Source organism: Vulpes lagopus, chromosome 5 (assembly GCF_018345385.1).
Source record: "Vulpes lagopus strain Blue_001 chromosome 5, ASM1834538v1, whole genome shotgun sequence".
Taxonomy (NCBI): domain Eukaryota; kingdom Metazoa; phylum Chordata; class Mammalia; order Carnivora; family Canidae; genus Vulpes; species Vulpes lagopus.
In genome coordinates, this window is record NC_054828.1 from 81,436,969 (window position 1) to 81,453,503 (window position 16,535).

Consider the following 16,535-nt stretch of genomic DNA (forward strand, 5'->3'; position numbering starts at 1 on the left):
TTCTGTGGACACAATGAACTATTTTCCTCCTTCCTCTTACCTCGTTGGATTAATCATCCATTTGCCCTGATTTCAACCTTTTGGTTACTGATTCAGCCTCTTTGATTACAGGATACAACACGAATATCTTCTGGTGACTACAAAGGTCAGTTGAAGGAGTTGTGGGGTTTTTTGTTTTGTTTTCTAATGATTATGCCGCCTTGCTCACTCTTGTCCATCTGTTGCAACCAATATAGTTTCTGGCAGACAAAGGTCTCGTGTAAAAGTTCCGAATTACCTTACTGAAAACCTACTCTATACTAATGAAAACTCCAGTGTATTACAGCAGACAGAAAAAAAAAGCTTGCACTGTGAGGAGAATCTGGGTCTGGGGCTTCCGGATTATCGCTGAGAAAAGCGAAATCCTTTATATGACATTCCTTGATAAGTCCTCCAAATTGTTCGCCCTTAAAGTTTACCCTGGCCTCGCTGCTTTAGGCATATTCAGGTTTGCAAAGAGCAGAGACGCCCAAAGTTACCCGCCCCCCCGCCCCTGGCGTCCCAGCGGAGTCAGTAAACACCGAAATTGCTTCCCGCAGCTCCCAGGGGAGGGAACGTAGGGTTAACAGTGGCACCATCTTGGTTGTGGTTAGGCGCAGCGCACTGGTTGGCGTCACTCAACCCTCATGCGCAGGCGTATTAGGAGTACCTCCCCCCCCCCAACACCCCGCCCCGCTTCCCGTGCACGCGCTCGGAGCCCGCAACTCTCGCGAGAGAAGCGAGATTTATTCCTACGTACCGGGCCGTGCTGCTTATGGCGGCGCTGGAGAGGGGGCGCTGAGCTGTTGGGGTGAGTACGACCTCGGGGTCCAGTTGGGGGTAGCAAGAAGCCAGTCTAGGGACAGATGAGAAGACCAAGACTAACGGGAGAGACTTCTGAGTCAAGGTGGGCACTCCTAGAGCTCCGGGCAGAGAAGATTTCACCCTGAGTCTCTACCCTGGGCTTTTCCACCTGGCCCCCGTTTAATTGTCTAAGCTTCACGTCAGGCCTCAGAGCAGAAACGAAGAACCTAGGCCAGGCAGCCGCGCGTGGTAGTGGTGGTGTCTACAGTGGGGGGAGGGAGCGAAAATGGAGGCTCCGACCGCAGCCAAGATGGAGGCAGGGGTGCGGGGCTCGGGCGCGGAGGCTGCTGGGAATTGTAGTCTAGCCACTTCCTCCTCTGCGGCTTGGCGGGGGAAACGGGAACTACAAGTCCCGGCGGGCGGGGCGAGGGGGTGGTGGCGCGGTCCTTTGTGTGAGACTGGAGGAGCCCGAGGCAGAGGGTGAGGGGCCTACTCTCACTGTGGACCGTATAGTTTACTGTCTTGTCACCTGCTCGAGGATCTGACTACGAGTATCAGAGCGCAGTGCGGTACTGGCGCCTCCTTCGTGTGTGGACCGAGACCCTGCTCCATCTAAATGCTCAGAGACTTTCCCCTGGCCACGTCTGGCACAGTAGCACACTCGAAGTGTCATCTTTACTTAGGCTCACCTGGAGCTGTCTGTCTTGAGTCTCAGCACCCAGCCTTCCCTTCTTGCTTCCCCTGAGGCTTCTTGAGAAAGGGAACCAATCTCTAATCTTAGGCACGTGGCTCCCTCTCTCCTATCCTGGGATTAGGGCGTGCTGTTAGAGCTCAGTGGAGTCGTCCTTAACACCGTCTCTGGTTCTTTGGTGCAGGAGCCTGGCCTACATTGAGCAATGAACGACTTAGCTTCGTCATTCTGTGTAGTTTTTTAGAGCCCCGGTTGGAGACACTTGAGGTTTTTAACCGATATTTTATCAGTATAAAATTTTAGAGTCACGGTTCTTTTGCTTTAAGATTTTCCTTTAGAAACACCCAGACTGCTCCTTTCTTGCTTGACTCAAAAGTGAGGCAGGGAACGCTCCCTAAAACAGCCTTCAGTCTGCAAACACAAAAATCTGAACATTGTAGGATGAAATTATTTTGCACCTCAAATGAGTGAAAGAATGTGGGCCTTTTTAAAAGAGTTTGGAGACAGGGCTGGAGATGGAGGGAGGACGCCCAAAGGCACTGTAAAAAATATTTCCTTTGATAGACTTAGTTTTTTATAAGGATGCTATATGAACTGGCAGCTCTTGGCCAGAGGTCTATAAAACGTAGGTACTGAGCTATAGCTCATAAGTTATTCTATATCAAAATGCTGAGTAATTTTCGAGTTTCTAGAAGATAAGCATTCTCAATACTACATTGAGGGGCGGTATAATAGCTTGGTGCTTTTTTGGGTACTAGTGAATAATAGATGTTCTTGGTGTGGATAAGGAGAGGGTTTATATGTCTGAATGGGCATATGCCTGAGTCATAATATCTAGATAAATATTCAACCTTGTTTCTATTTGTTTCCTTTTAGCCTTAGGCCTGAAATAAAAGAGATGGTAGTGGTTTGAGTGATTTTGCAGCTGCTCTGGATGTTTACCATTGAGATGAGTATTTATAGCAGCTGAGTTGAAAAGTAAAGTATTTGAGGCGCAGAAGATAGGTTTTCTTTTTTTGTAAATAAGTTCTGACTTCCCAAGTATGACCTTTAGAGTGTGGATCTAGTAAATTCCTGCGAATCAAAAATGAGAGCATGAAAGCTGGCATATAGTTCTGCTTTATTCCATTCCTGCTTTCCCCTCCACCTATCTAAAGACACACTGTGTGGGGGCATCCATCAATTTTAAAAATTACTTTATTTTAAATTGTGGTAAAATATACATAACATTTACCATTTTAACTTTTTTTTTTTTAAGTGTATGGTTCAGAGTTACTAAGTTCATTCATGTTGTAAGGACCATACTTTTGACAAGGTAGTTGAAACATGGAAATGCTGTTTTGACAGACTTTTTAAGGAGCTGAATTTTAAGACTGTATTACAAAATATAGTATTTTTATTTTGTTAAATAAACACCAAAAGAATTGATGTGTCTTCTTAGCTTTGTTTTTTTTTTTTAATTTTTATTTATTAAAGATTTTATTTATTTTTCATAAGAGAGAGGCAGAGACACAGACAGAGGGAGAAGCAGGCTCCCTGCAGGAAGCCCGATGTGGGACTTGATCCCAGGACCCTGGGCCGAAGGCAGGCTCTAAACCACTGAGCCACCCAGGCATCCCTGTTTTGTTTTTTTGTTTTTGTTTTTGTTTTTTAAAGCAAAAGGGAACCTACTTTGAGATCTTTGACTCGAACTATCTTATGGAGAGCTGTAAAACTTAGATTTTTCACAATAGAGAATTACGGCCACAAAAATTAATACTTTTGAAAGACTTAATGGCTAGAATGTCTCCAGGGTGAAATTGCTTTGGTAGGAATGATTTGTTTTCTTGTTTTCCATCATTTCTCGATGTTCAATTCTTTTTTGCCAAGTCAGGATTTTAAAAATTCCTTTGTCTACAAATTGGAATGTTTCCACTTTGATGTAGTTAAAAACCATGCAAAACTTTTTTTCAGTTAATCCTGCCATGCCTGAGGAATTGTGCTACATTTTTCATTAGGGTTATTAAGCTCGAATATGATGTTCTGTAGGCAGCATTCTGTTCAGAAGTATTGAATGATAATTTTATTTTGGGGGTGTTTTTATATTATGTCCTTTAATGTTGAGGTAAAACTGTGTAGTTGAAAATAAACTGATTAGCAGTTTCTTCACAGTTACCATGTAGGCTGTCCATTGCTGTATCAAAAGGCTATAGCCAGAAGATAACAAGTTTCTTATTTTTATTTCTGCTTCTCAAATGTGAGTTTAAGCTCCTGCTGTGGTCAGGTTTGCTGGATACTGCTCCTTTCATCTGTGAGGTGTCTGCCCAAGAGCCTTTTGTTTACTATTTATTGGGCATGCCAGTGCCTTTTGCCTTCCTGAGCCTATACTTGCTGTGACCAATACAGTAGACATTAGTTAGCCATGTATGGCTGTTGTGCATTTATACTGTGAACATTCTGAAGTGAAATGTCTGTAACTGTAAATTAAACATTGGATTTCGAAGAAAACTTTTTAAAAGATTGATTACATACGGAAAATAACATTTTGGATATATTTGGTTAAATAGGAGACTTAAAGTCAGTTTCACCTGTTTCTTTCAATGTTACTTTGATTACCAGAAACATTTTAATTATATATATGGCATGCACTATATTTCTGTTGGACAGTGCTGGTCTACACTATTTTCTTGTGTTTGGAGCATTCAGCTTCTTCCTACACTGGCATCTGTCCCATTTCAAAGTATTAGTATATTGTAAAAAACAGTTAAATAATAGATGGATATAGAACTTTAAATATCTTAGTAGCTGTTCAGGTAACTCAGCCCATCATAATAGCTATTACTAAACATACAAAAAGATAGTTGCAACAATTTTTAATTTCTGCCTGACATGTTGCTGATTTTAATTAATTATCTAAACTTTAACATTTTTGTAGATTCTAAAGTAAAAGTGAATTAAAGCCGATTAAGCACTTCGGTATACAAGTTATAGCAAAATATGACATACTTGTCTTGAGTTAAAGCATCAAGAAATAGGAATGGGGAAGTTAGGTAATAATTCATATACAGCAGCAATAGAGACCTATGCTGCTTAATTGGATCTTTGCTCTTCTCAAAAAAAAAAAAAAAAGTACTTTCTGAAGAAAGTGGGTTAGGTGGGGAGACTATAGATTGGTTTAGCCTTTCATTACCCTTCTCCCCAACTAAGTGTTACACAAACTCTGAAAATAATTTGTCAAAATGACAAACTGGGTTGTGATACATTTTAGATGGATTGCTGGCCACATAAGTTTTAGTTTAACATATATTTAGCGCCTAATATATGCTTGGTTTCTACTAGTCCTTTTGAGGTAAAGCAGCAAACTGAGGGGAGACTGTAAATAACAAAACAGGTGAGGATAATTTTGAGACAGGTGAAATAAGGAATAACTATTTGGGTTATCAGTGTAAGTAAAGGAATTAGCTTTAACTCCTAACTAAAACATTGACATAATAGTTGATTATTTACTAGGGATGCTACTGGTTGCAAACTGAGCAAAGGGAAAGGGAGTAGATTACTTAGCAATCAGAGACTCTCAGATCAACATTTAAATTGCCTTAGTATTTTGATTGGTACTCTATTTCATGTGACTTGTGTCTAGCCTTTAAGGGTTACAGGGAATGCACTGTGTTTAGAGGGTTAAGGCAGAAGAGTTGTCAGCACCACTATGAATGTTAATAATCTTGGCATGAGTGCATAGCCAATTTTATTAAAATGCCCGGTGGGTACTTTTTAAGTGTTTCATTAAGCGTTAATTTGAATGAAAAGTGTTTAGTTAACCACAGAAATCTCATAACTGTGAAGGTACTAATGAAGTGAAATTCTGCCACTTTCAGTTTTTCATGATAGTTGATGGGTTTGTTTGAGCTTTAATAGATCCTAATAGGCTTCATTAGTGCCCAAGACTGGCTCTGCAGTACTCCAGATTTAGATTCTGGAAGTCTCATTTCTGTGTTACTAAGTGACAATACAGTTCTTAATACAGCACCCTGGACTGGGTTCATCCAATTCAAGTTTTTCAAGATAGGTGGTTTTTCTTGATTTTTTCCCCTGATGATATATATTCAGTATTGTCCTTAGCAGTTTGATAAAATTTTTTGCCTGTTTTATTAGATAGCAGTTTTGAGGTCTTTCGTTCATATATGGGTGTAAGATAGTAAAATTAAACCAGTGTATCGAATCTGTATTTTTAAAAGAAGAGGTTACTTCTTGATGGGATAAGTAAGACTTTATACAGTTAACCAAAACAAGAATTTCAGAAGTTGATAGAACTGTCTGCACTTAAATTGTGGTATCTTTTTCCTATTATGGATTAACTACCTTTTTGCTTTTGTAGTTTTTGTTACGGTTAAGTTTGGCGGTGCTGAAGGGGCCTGTGATAAATAAACTTGAGTTTGTTTCATAATTGGAGGAACAAGATACATAGAAATATGAAGTCAGCAAAGGGCAGAAATGACTTGGTATCAGAATAATGAATGGGAGGTACTGCCTTACTTACACAGTGGAAATTAATAATAATGGAAGGGTCAAGACTTTTTTGTCACTTGGAAGATGGTAAAATTATCTTTTGGGAAGACTCATATGCATGAAGAAGACTAGAATTCAGGAATCTCGCAAGGGTTATGTTTAAGGATTAGCAGGAAAACGCACCTATCTAGGAGAACTGGAGAGCAGTCAAAAAAGTAAAAGAAGAAAAGGTAGAATAGAGAACATCTTAAATAATGGTTCTTAAATCCTGGCTGCAAGTCAGAAACACAGGGGCCCGAGTTGGAGGGAGGATAATAACAAACCAACTCCTGGGACCTAACCCTAGTGAAATTAAAATAGATCTCCAGGCTTTGGTTTTGTTTTTGTGTTTTGTTTTGTTTTTTTCACTTAAAGTAATCCAGGTGGTTGGGTAGGACATGCAGCCAGGATTAAGAACTTCCTATCTAGAATGCTGGAAAAACGACCAAAGATTTTAGACAAAAAAATGAGGTGAAATTGGGATTTTATATCGATCAGTCGGGCAGTGTTATGTGAAAGAAAATGGAAAGGATTGACAGTGGAAGTTAGATGCGTTAGATACTTGGACTAAAACATGGCATCATTTAGGACATAAGATCTCTTGAAGGAAATACTGATAAGACTTGAAACATTGGGGGTGGAGATGGAGTGGGAAGAATTAAAGATAACAGAAGTGGCCCTACTTCATCCAGTTAAATTATTCTTTAAGTGGGGACTGGGCATAAGTATTTTTTAAAGCTTCCCATATAATTGGCAACCATTGCTCTAAGAAGTCTTTAGTCTGGGAAATGGAATGATCCAAATAAAATTTGAAAGATGGGCAAATGTAGTATTTGATATTTGAAGTAATATAAAGTCAGGGAATGTTAGGTATAGCCATAAGAAAATAAAACCCAGCCACCTATCTACTGTTGATAAGTTTTCATTTTACATAATGTGAAATTGAAATTTTGAGAGATGAAGTGACTTGTTCGTGGCATTTTACTAGGATGTTTCAGTGAATGGACTTGAGCTCCCCTGGTATAGACTATTTCACAAGCTCTAGCCTCTCACCATATAGTCATTTTTATTTCTGATTTTATTTTATTTTTTTAATTTTTATTTATTTATGATAGTCACAGAGAGAGAGAGAGAGAGGGGCAGAGACACAGGCAGAGGGAGAAGCAGGCTCCATGAACTGGGAGCCCGATGTGGGATTCGATCCCGGGTCTCCAGGATCGGGCCCTGGGCCAAAGGCAGGCGCCAAACCGCTGCACCACCCAGGGATCCCCCTATTTCTGATTTTAAAATAAATAACACTATTCATTTTTTTTTCATTTCTGAAACTAAGTCTATCCTTTTTTCCCTCCCTGTGTAAATCATTTAGCTAATGGCACTGGTTTAGTTAATACTTGAATCAGTGCAAAAGAATCGTTTTTATGGTCATATAAAACACAGTTCTGTGGCTTATGTATTTCACTTCCCTGTCTTTTCTCATCTTGTTTCTTTTTTATAGATATTTCTCATCTATTTCTGGCAACAGCTCAAACGAGATTTGTTTCCTTCACTAAATTATCTCCCATAGGATTTCAAGACTTAATACCCTTTCATCAAGAGCTAAGACTCTATATCCTGTTATATCAAGTTGAAATACTTCATAATCTGGCTCCACTACACCTGTCACACCGCATATCCCATTTCACTTAGAGCCAACAGCCCTCTGTTCTGGCCAGACTAGCCTATTGATTCCTCTGAAACAACAAGCCACACTTGTTGTCACAGTCTTTCACATAATAAACCTCCCTTGATGTCAGGCATAGAAAATCATGGGACGCCTGAGTGGTTCATGGGTTGAACGTCTGCCTTCCACTCACCAGATCCAGGATCGAGTCCTGTGTGGGCTCCCTGCGGGAAGCCTACTTCTCCCTCTGTCTATGTCTCTCCCTCTCCCTCCTTCTCTCCCTCGCTCTCTGTGTCTCATGAATAAATAAGCAAATCCTTAAAAAAAATCATATACATGGTCCTTGCTTTCAAGAACCTTAGAATTTAGTGGCATACCTGTGTTTGGCTTATGTGACATGCCTAGAATACTCAGCTGTTTTAATTCTCTTAAAAATTTACCTGTTTCTCCAGATTAAGCCTCCACTTCTGATTAAAAGTCTTCTCTGTGCTCACCATGTTGCTTCAATGTACATACAGTGGTGAATAATTAGTAGTGCTAGGAAATGGTATATGACAAAGTACTTAGATATTGAGAAAATGAATTTTTGGCATTTTCTGTATTTTATATTCTGGTTTTTCTCCACCTGTAACTCTTGTCTTTTCAACAAGAGCGTAAATTATGCGATGACAGGAACTTCTTTTATTTTTTCTGTGTGGTAGCACACCTACCACAGTGCTAGATGCTTATAAAACATTTGCGTTAAGCTGAATATTAGGCTGTATAACTTAGAATTATGGTGTGGTGGTGTCACCAAGGAGTGTGAAATAATTTCCCATTCTGAGTGTGTGATACTAAAGGAGGTGGTATCCATTAGCACTTGAAAGTATTTTCAAATAACATCAAATGAATGTGCCTCCAGGTTTCCTGTATTACTTGTTTAACCAATGATACTAAGTTTATGAAGTGAGCTTATCCCTGTACCCACCCTCTGTCCTGGTTTTTTATGTAAATTATACTTAATGTCTTCATTTTGTATCTCTAGTATGAAGTGTAACAGAACAGACTTTACCACCTGAAACTTGCTGCTTCAAGTTCAGATCAGACAAGGAACAAACCTCGAAACAACAAGACCAAAGAAGAGTACACTTAAGTTGAAGACACAACACTTGATCTGAAACAAGAAGTTTGTGCCTACTCAACAGCTTTGAAAGAGCACTTCCCAACGCTGCTAGTAGTCTTTGTTTTCTTCAGTGCTGTACTGTGAGATTGCCCGGTGCAGCAGCAGTTGTATTCTTTATTAGCTTGATAGATCATTTTCTCTCGCTCTTTTTTTTTTTTTAATACTAGCAACTTTCATCCTTTGAAACGTGTGCTGAAAAAGAAGAATCAGCAAATACTACTGAAAGTGCAATATTTGATTATCACTGCGAGGTAGGTTTTTAGTTTTTTTTTCCAGCAAGAATCAGTTTATAAACTTTTTTTTTTTTTTTTAGTTTATAAACTTTTAATTCCTAATTGTTTTGGTCAAATATAAAATCTTTTTAATCTGTTCTCTTCTGACGGTATTCTAACAGTTTATATTCTCAACTAGTCTGAAAATATCAAGACTGGATTATTTAACTTATTGTCTCTTTATTAAACTAGAACAATATTTATGGCCAAACTATGGGATTTTTCACACAGGATTACATTTGTTAATGTGTGTGTATCTCTCTTAATTTATTGGTCTCAGAAAGAAAAACTCAAATCTGTACTGTTTCAAAGTTAGGGTTTCAGTTATGGATGCCCTTCACAGTCTGTGTTCAGAGGTCTCTCTAAAGGGATAGAGAAAGCTTAGAGAGAAGGGACATTTAAGAGGGAGAAGTCTCCTCTGGTAGCAGCAACAGAATGACCAGATTCAGGAAGATCTGAAAGCATGTAGTATATAGTGAGTATTCCATTATAAACAAAGTAGGAAATACAGTTTTGTGGGTAGAGAGAGTAATTAGAAAGGAAAGTTTACTGGAGGCAGGCTCTGAAGGCCCAACTGTATTTGACTTTGTGGAGAAGTCATCAGATGTTTATATTTATAAGCAAGGGCTTAATTGGTTTTTTTTTTGAATTTCAAAACTGATATCATTTAGTTGCTTCAGATTTTAAAGATACACTTAAAGTTAGATATTCAGAAGTGTATCTTTAAAAACATGGTGCAACTTTTAAATGGATACGCTAAAGACAGGAAGGCCTGTTGAGAGCAGTGGATAGAATATAAGGAGGATAAAGGCTAGGGTATAGGCAGAGAAAGAAGCAATAGATATTTTGGTCGTAGAAGTAATAGGACTTGGTAACCAAGTAATTGAATGTGAAGATGAGCCTGGAGGGAATTGATCTAGTCTATCCAGTTGTACAAGCTCGAAGCCTCTGTTCATAGGAATAGGGAAATTTAATAGGGCCTTGCTGAAAGCTTAAATATATTGTGGAAATCTATTGCATTGGTTAGTTAGTAATCTGAAGTTGAGAAAATGTGCTAGCAGGGAATGCTAAACTGGTTATTTGGGGAGGGAGGATTAAGAAAGGTAATTTTCCTTTTTAAATGTTTTTTTTTATTATTTATTTTTGATAGCCATACAGAGAGAGAGAGGCAGAGACACAGGCAGAGGGAGAAGCAGGCTCCATGCACTGGGAGCCTGACGTGGGACTCGATCCCGGGTCTCCAGGATCGCGCCCTGGGCCAAAGGCAGGCGCCAAACCTCTGCGCCACCCAGGGATCCCTAATTTTCCTTTTTAATCTTTAGTTTTGATTTTCTAAATTGGATAGAAATAAAGGCTTGAAATTCAGAAAGGAGTCCTCACTTTATAGGTTATAAATGAAGTGCCAGAGAATGTTGAAAGAAATAGAGGTGGCCAGGAAGGAATACCAAGGAAGATAATTTCAAGGAGAATTTGGTGGTAAACCTTTTTTAAAATGCTGTAGCAATCAAATAGAATGAGGAATGAAAATAGTAGGTCACTCCTAGGTTGTTGTCTTATAAAAGCCTTATCACCATTTCAGGAAGCACTTGGGCCTTTAATCTGCAATTTATTTAAAGGTTGATGAGCCTACTATGGTAATGACCTTACTGTGGACCAAAATTACTCCTTAGCTGAAAACTACCAATAATACCAATTTATTTAAATGATCTCTGTTCTGTAAACAGTCATATACTCAGTTTTAAGGCTGTTTCATTGTTTGCTTTTTCTGTTTGTTTCTTCTTACCTCATCTGATTTTTAAAAATAATTTTAGCCTGTCTCTAATTGTGCTGGGTTAGATGAGATAATGCAGTTTGAAACTGTACAGGTTTTTTTGTTTATTTTTTTTAAGGTTTATTTATTTGAGAGAGAGCACAGGTATGGCTGGGAGGGTCAGAGGGAGAGGGAGAAGCAGACTTCCCACAGAGCAGGGTGCCCTGCTCTCAGGACCCGGGATCAGACCTGAACCAAAAGCAGATGCCTAACTGACTGTGCTACCCAGGTGAAAACTGTACAGTTTTATCTTGACTGTTCAAATGGATAAAAAAAGACTGGAACTAAAGCTTCCATTTCATTTCGTTGAAATGAATTGTAGAAATGGATTTAAAGTAGAAGTGCTTTTTTTTTTTTTTTTTTTTTTTAGCCTAATCATCTCTTCGTGGAGTCTGCTTGTCCATGCAACCACCCCCAACCCCACACGCTCACACAGGTGCACGCACGCACTTTCTCTCTCTCTCTCTCTCTCTCTCTCTCTCTCTCTCTCTCACTCTCATTGAAATAAGTCTTGGAAAAAAAGACTGTGAGCCATGAAGTGAGTACTGGATTCTGTCCCCAATTACCATTTTAATATACCTTCCAAGTGTTTTCTTAAATCTGTGAGCATTAAACCAGATTTTTCTGGTCTTTTTTTTTTTTTTTTCTAATACATTTAAAATCATACTGCATAGATATCTCTTTTGTCATTTCATATTGTAGCATAAGCATACATCCTTTCTAATGACTGCAAAGCATTTATATAAATTAGTGTGATTTCTTGAACCAACTTTAGGTTGTTTTCAGGTACTTTTCTGTGAATACATTTGTGCATGAAGTGTTGTCTAGGATTGCTCCAGGATAGGTTTTCTGCATTGGGATTATTAAGGAAAACACCACCACATTTTAATAAATGTTGCTAAACTGCATTTTCAGAAAGGTTGCACCATTTTACCACCATAAAAATATTTGAGCATATTCTTAACCTACTTTCTCACTATTTTTAAATCTTTAATTTTTGGGCAGCCCAGGTGACTCAGCGGTTTAGCACCACCTTCAGCCCAGGGCCTGATCCTGGAGACCCAGGATTGAGTCCTACATCAGGCTCCCAGCCCGGAGCCTGCTTCTCCCTCTGCCTGTGTCTCTGCAACCCCCCCCCCCCCTCTCTCTCTCTCTCTCTCTCTCTCTCATAAAATCTTTTTTAAAAAAATCTTTGATTTTTGGTGGTTTGATGAATGATTTGCTTTATCAAAATTTTTTTATTGCCAGAACTTGAAGTTTTTCTTGTAAGACTAATTTGTCTTAATACTTTGAGTATTAAACAAATGAGTGCCTAATATGTGCCACTAAGTGTTTGTCTAGTAGACTTTAGGGATTTAGCTTTGAACAAAAAGTCCTTGCCTGCATGGAGCTTCTATTCTAGTACAGTTCAGACCCCCTCATACACAGGGTCTATGTTCTAAGACCTCCAGTGGATGCCCAAAACTGTGAATAGTATCAAACCCTGTATAGACTGTATTTTTTCCTATACCTTCATACATGTGAAAAGTTTAAAATAAATTAGTTACAGTAAGATTAATATAGAGCAATAACAAAAGTTATGTGACTGTGTCTCAGAATGTCATATTGTACTGTACTTGCTCTTGTAAGAAAGTAAGGTGCCTACATGATGAGATGAAAGAATGAATGACATACAAATAGTGATGTAGTGTGAGGCTGCTGTTGGCCTTCTGAGGATATGTCAGGAGGAATCACCTGTTTCCAGACTGCTGTTGGGGGGAAGGGGATAACAAATTGCAGAACGCAAAATATGGAAAGGGGCAACCATTAAGGAGTTCTTACTGATTTACTTAAATTTCTTTAATAATACACTGAGGTATTTGTATTAGTTTTCCTTAAGTTTGAATATAAAAGCTTGTACTTTTCATATAATCAAATACTGATCCTTTGCAGTTTTTTTATTTCAAATTTAGAAAGTCTTCCAAAAATTTTATTAATAGATTTTTATTTGTTATTTGTTGGAGTATTTAACTCTATCTTGAATATATATTTGTATGCTAAGGTGAGCAAATAAATGGATTTTTTTCCCCTATTAAAAAAAAAGCCAAATAATGTTTATATACTAATCCTTTCCCTTCCACCCTTTTTTGTGTGTATATGTGCATCTTAATTTTTTTATAAAGAAGCGTCTGTTGAGCCTTCTACTTTTTCCAGTGGAGTTACACTTTTATGTAATTGATGGTGCTATTTATTTATTTATAGATTTCATTTATTTATTCATGACAGAGATTGAGAGAGAGAGACAGGCAGCGGTCGAAGCAGGCTCCATGCAGGGAGCCTGACATAGGACTCGATCCTGGGTCTCTAGGATCACACCCCAGGCCAAAGGCAGCGCCAAACCGCTGGGCCACTGGGGCTGCCCTGATGGTGCTTTTTATTTTTTTTTTCTGATGGTGCTTTTTAAATGAACTTTCATTTGTTTAGTGGTGCTTCTTTAAAGTTTTAGTGGTACTGGTTAAGAAAATTTTACAGTACCATAGAAATGTAGTCTAGCCTGAATTGTGAGGAATTCTTTGAAGGGAAGGTTGTTAACCTATTGTTTTATCTGAAATTGCTTGAGTAATAGGTTTTTCCTTAAAGAAAAGAAGAACCCCAAATGGATAAAGGCTAGAGAAAGAAACATCAATCAGCAAAGATGCTAGGAGAAAGGAAATGCCCTTTTTCAGTTGTGTTTTGATGTTCAGTTAGAGGTGAAGTGAGACTAGAGAGCAATACAACCTAAGTTCCAGAACCTTTGTTGGGAAACCATTTAATCTTAGAAGGAAAGGATAGCTCTAATTCCTTGTAATTCTGTCTCATTTTCCCTTAGAAAAACAAGAGTCTTTCCTTGTGCCTGCAGGAATGTATGGTAGGACTTGGAGACTTGAGATTCTGTGTGACTTCATGGCCTGTTATAAATCACAGTATTGTGTTCTTACCTATATGGTAATTAGAACTGTCATCCAAATAAGAGAGAAGCCCAGCTTGAAAGTCATGATCCAAGATACATCTTAGACCTAGAATAGTATTCAAATTAATTTGATCAAATTGTTAGTAAATCTAACAGCATGTACAATGTGTACATGTGTATGTACTTGGAAATCGGGATTATACTTATTTGTGTTGTAAAATCTAGTGATACAAATAAAGATGAAATAAGCAATATTATACAAGCAATATTATAAAAGTTTACCTGTTAGCAGTGCAGAAACTTTCCACTTTCACTTAAAAATACTATATCTAAATGCTTAGTTTTTTGTTTTTGTTTTTTAAAAGATTTTACTTATTTATGAGAGAGACACAGAGAGAGGCAGAGACATAGGCAGAGGGAGAAGCAGGCTCAGTGCAGGGAGCCTGATGTGGGACTCAGTCCTGGGACTCCAGGATCATGCACCCTGGGCCGAAGGTAGGTGCCAAACCGCTGAGTCACCCAGGTGGGAACCAGGTGTTCCTAAATGCTTAGTTTTTAAGTGCTTAAAAACTTTATGCCATCATGAATTATTGTCTGAGGAACAGTATATACACATGTAGTGTGTTTTATTTTTCCTAGTGTCAGTCTGTATCATAGTCTTGATATTAACATTTTGGCAGACTTGTTGAGATCTTACTAAATGGTCGTTTTATGTTAACATTGGAGGTCAAAGAACTAGTACTAGGATTAGAAGTGTCTGGTCCATTCATTTTCTTTGCATGTGCTTGCCTTATTAGCATTATTTTCTATCTCAGATTCTTCAGTCATTTGCCTGTTTGTTAGGGCAATTTAGCTAAACTAGCTAAATCTGTATGTCCACTTAATTGGGCAAATACCAGTTGTAATATGCTGAAAGTAAATGAGGCTTTCACTTGTCAGCCTCTTGTGGAGTTCTTCACCCTTCCTCACAACACCCAAGTAGCGTGTGTGATATGTGATATGATCTCACCAATTCAGTGAGTACTCTCTTGGAAGTGCCTGGTAATATTTATAAAAGGTAAATTTTTTTATCTCTGGGCAAAATGAATACAGTTGTAATATTTTCTTCTCACACCCCCATTGGATTACCTTGGGTATACTCTAGGAAGACAGGTAATTGAGAATATTGGATTCTTTGTTAAATTGTGAGATGTTGAGAAGAAATTGGGCTGAATTGTGTCACTGTAGCAACCACCAGAGAATTTTTATGGCATTTAAAAAATTGTCAATGTTGTGGATTAGGAATTGTGAAAAGATTTTTAAAAAATGTATTTCATCTTGACCTTTTAATGTTAACACAATAATTTCTTTCATCAATAGAAATCTGATTGAATGAATTATATTTTTGTTAAAGTAACCTGGTAAATCCGAAAAGATAAAGTTGATTGTCAAGTGTGTGCTAAATTGTTCTTGATCATAGTTATAAACATTGTGCTATGTTATCACAGCTGTTTGAGATGGAGAACGTTTTTACTGTATCATCAGATCCTCATCCCCCTCCTGCAGCCCCTCCTTCACTTTCTTTACCTTTATCTTCATCTTCTACCTCATCTGGGACTAAAAAACAAAAGAGGACCCCTACGTATCAGAGATCTGTAAGTCAGGAAAACAGTCATCCCAGCTTATTTTGCTTTGTGTTAAGAGCATGATTTAGGAGGACCACTCATTTTGGTTGAAATAACCTGCAAACTCACTTTCTAACGTCCCTTGCCATTTCCTTCACCTTCAGTCAGGAAAGATAAGTTTAATCGTTTAGGGTCTTGCTACTCAAAGTGTGTCTGAGAACCTAAAGCATTGGTATCCCCTTGGGAGCTTGTTAGAAGTGGGGAATCTCAAACTCCTGCCCCTACTAACATCAGTATTTCGTATTTTAACCAGATTGCCAGGTAGTTGAAGTTTGAGAAGCCCTAGTTTAGAGCTCAGATTGTAGATAGGCCTTCCTAGTTTGAATCCTCTACCATTTGACTTTAGCAAGTCATTTAACCTTTGTGTCTGTTACCTCATGGGTAAAATGAGGATAATATTACTTTCTCATGGGCTTTGTAAGTATACTATGTAAGTATATTCAGTGTTCAGAACGATGGCTTTGATTTGCATGATTTGGCCATCCCATACACTGTTTACTCATACTTGAGTTTATAGTTCCAGAATTTTAGTCATTCGTTTTTTTTTTCCCTGATGAAAATATTTATATTAACGTCCAACATCACACTTAAAATGTTTAATACGTCAAATTTTTAATGAAAGGGTCTAAAACTGATAGAGATGCGGATATGTTGCTGTCATAATAAATCAGTTGCACACCTAAACTTTGCTAGGGATTTTTCCTTTTGTATTCATCACTTACGTTAATAATTTGTTTTTATAATTTTACTCAAATAAGGCAAAATGAAATATCCAATGTGATAGACAGTATTTGATGATATAAACAGGCTCCACTGCATTGTGTTTAAATAGTTCTTTTCACTAAAGGTTGTTTTCTTTTGCTTTATATGATCATAGAAGCAAATGGCAGTATTTAGAGATTTCATCAGCATCTGAAATAGATGAAAAGATTTCTTTCAATATACTTGTGAAATGATTAAAAATTTTTAGATTTGAAGAGCTTTTGTCTTGGAATTTTGTC

General features: G+C 38.0%; 1 protein-coding gene across 3 annotated transcripts in view; it reads left to right on the forward strand.

The window, feature by feature from the left end:
* Positions 1–696: 696 nt before the first annotated feature.
* The window catches only part of CSDE1 (cold shock domain containing E1), a 40,416-nt gene continuing 24,577 nt past the window's right edge, over positions 697–16,535 (forward strand). For 2 of the 3 annotated variants that reach the window (XM_041756111.1, XM_041756112.1), the window contains exons 1-3: positions 697–829; positions 8,722–9,110; positions 15,358–15,504. In XM_041756111.1, the coding sequence (XP_041612045.1) occupies positions 15,367–15,504 (138 nt within the window). In that variant the 5' untranslated portion in view covers positions 697–829; positions 8,722–9,110; positions 15,358–15,366. The remainder of the gene's footprint in view (positions 830–8,721; positions 9,111–15,357; positions 15,505–16,535) is intronic. The other variant, XM_041756113.1, reaches the window with a different exon arrangement.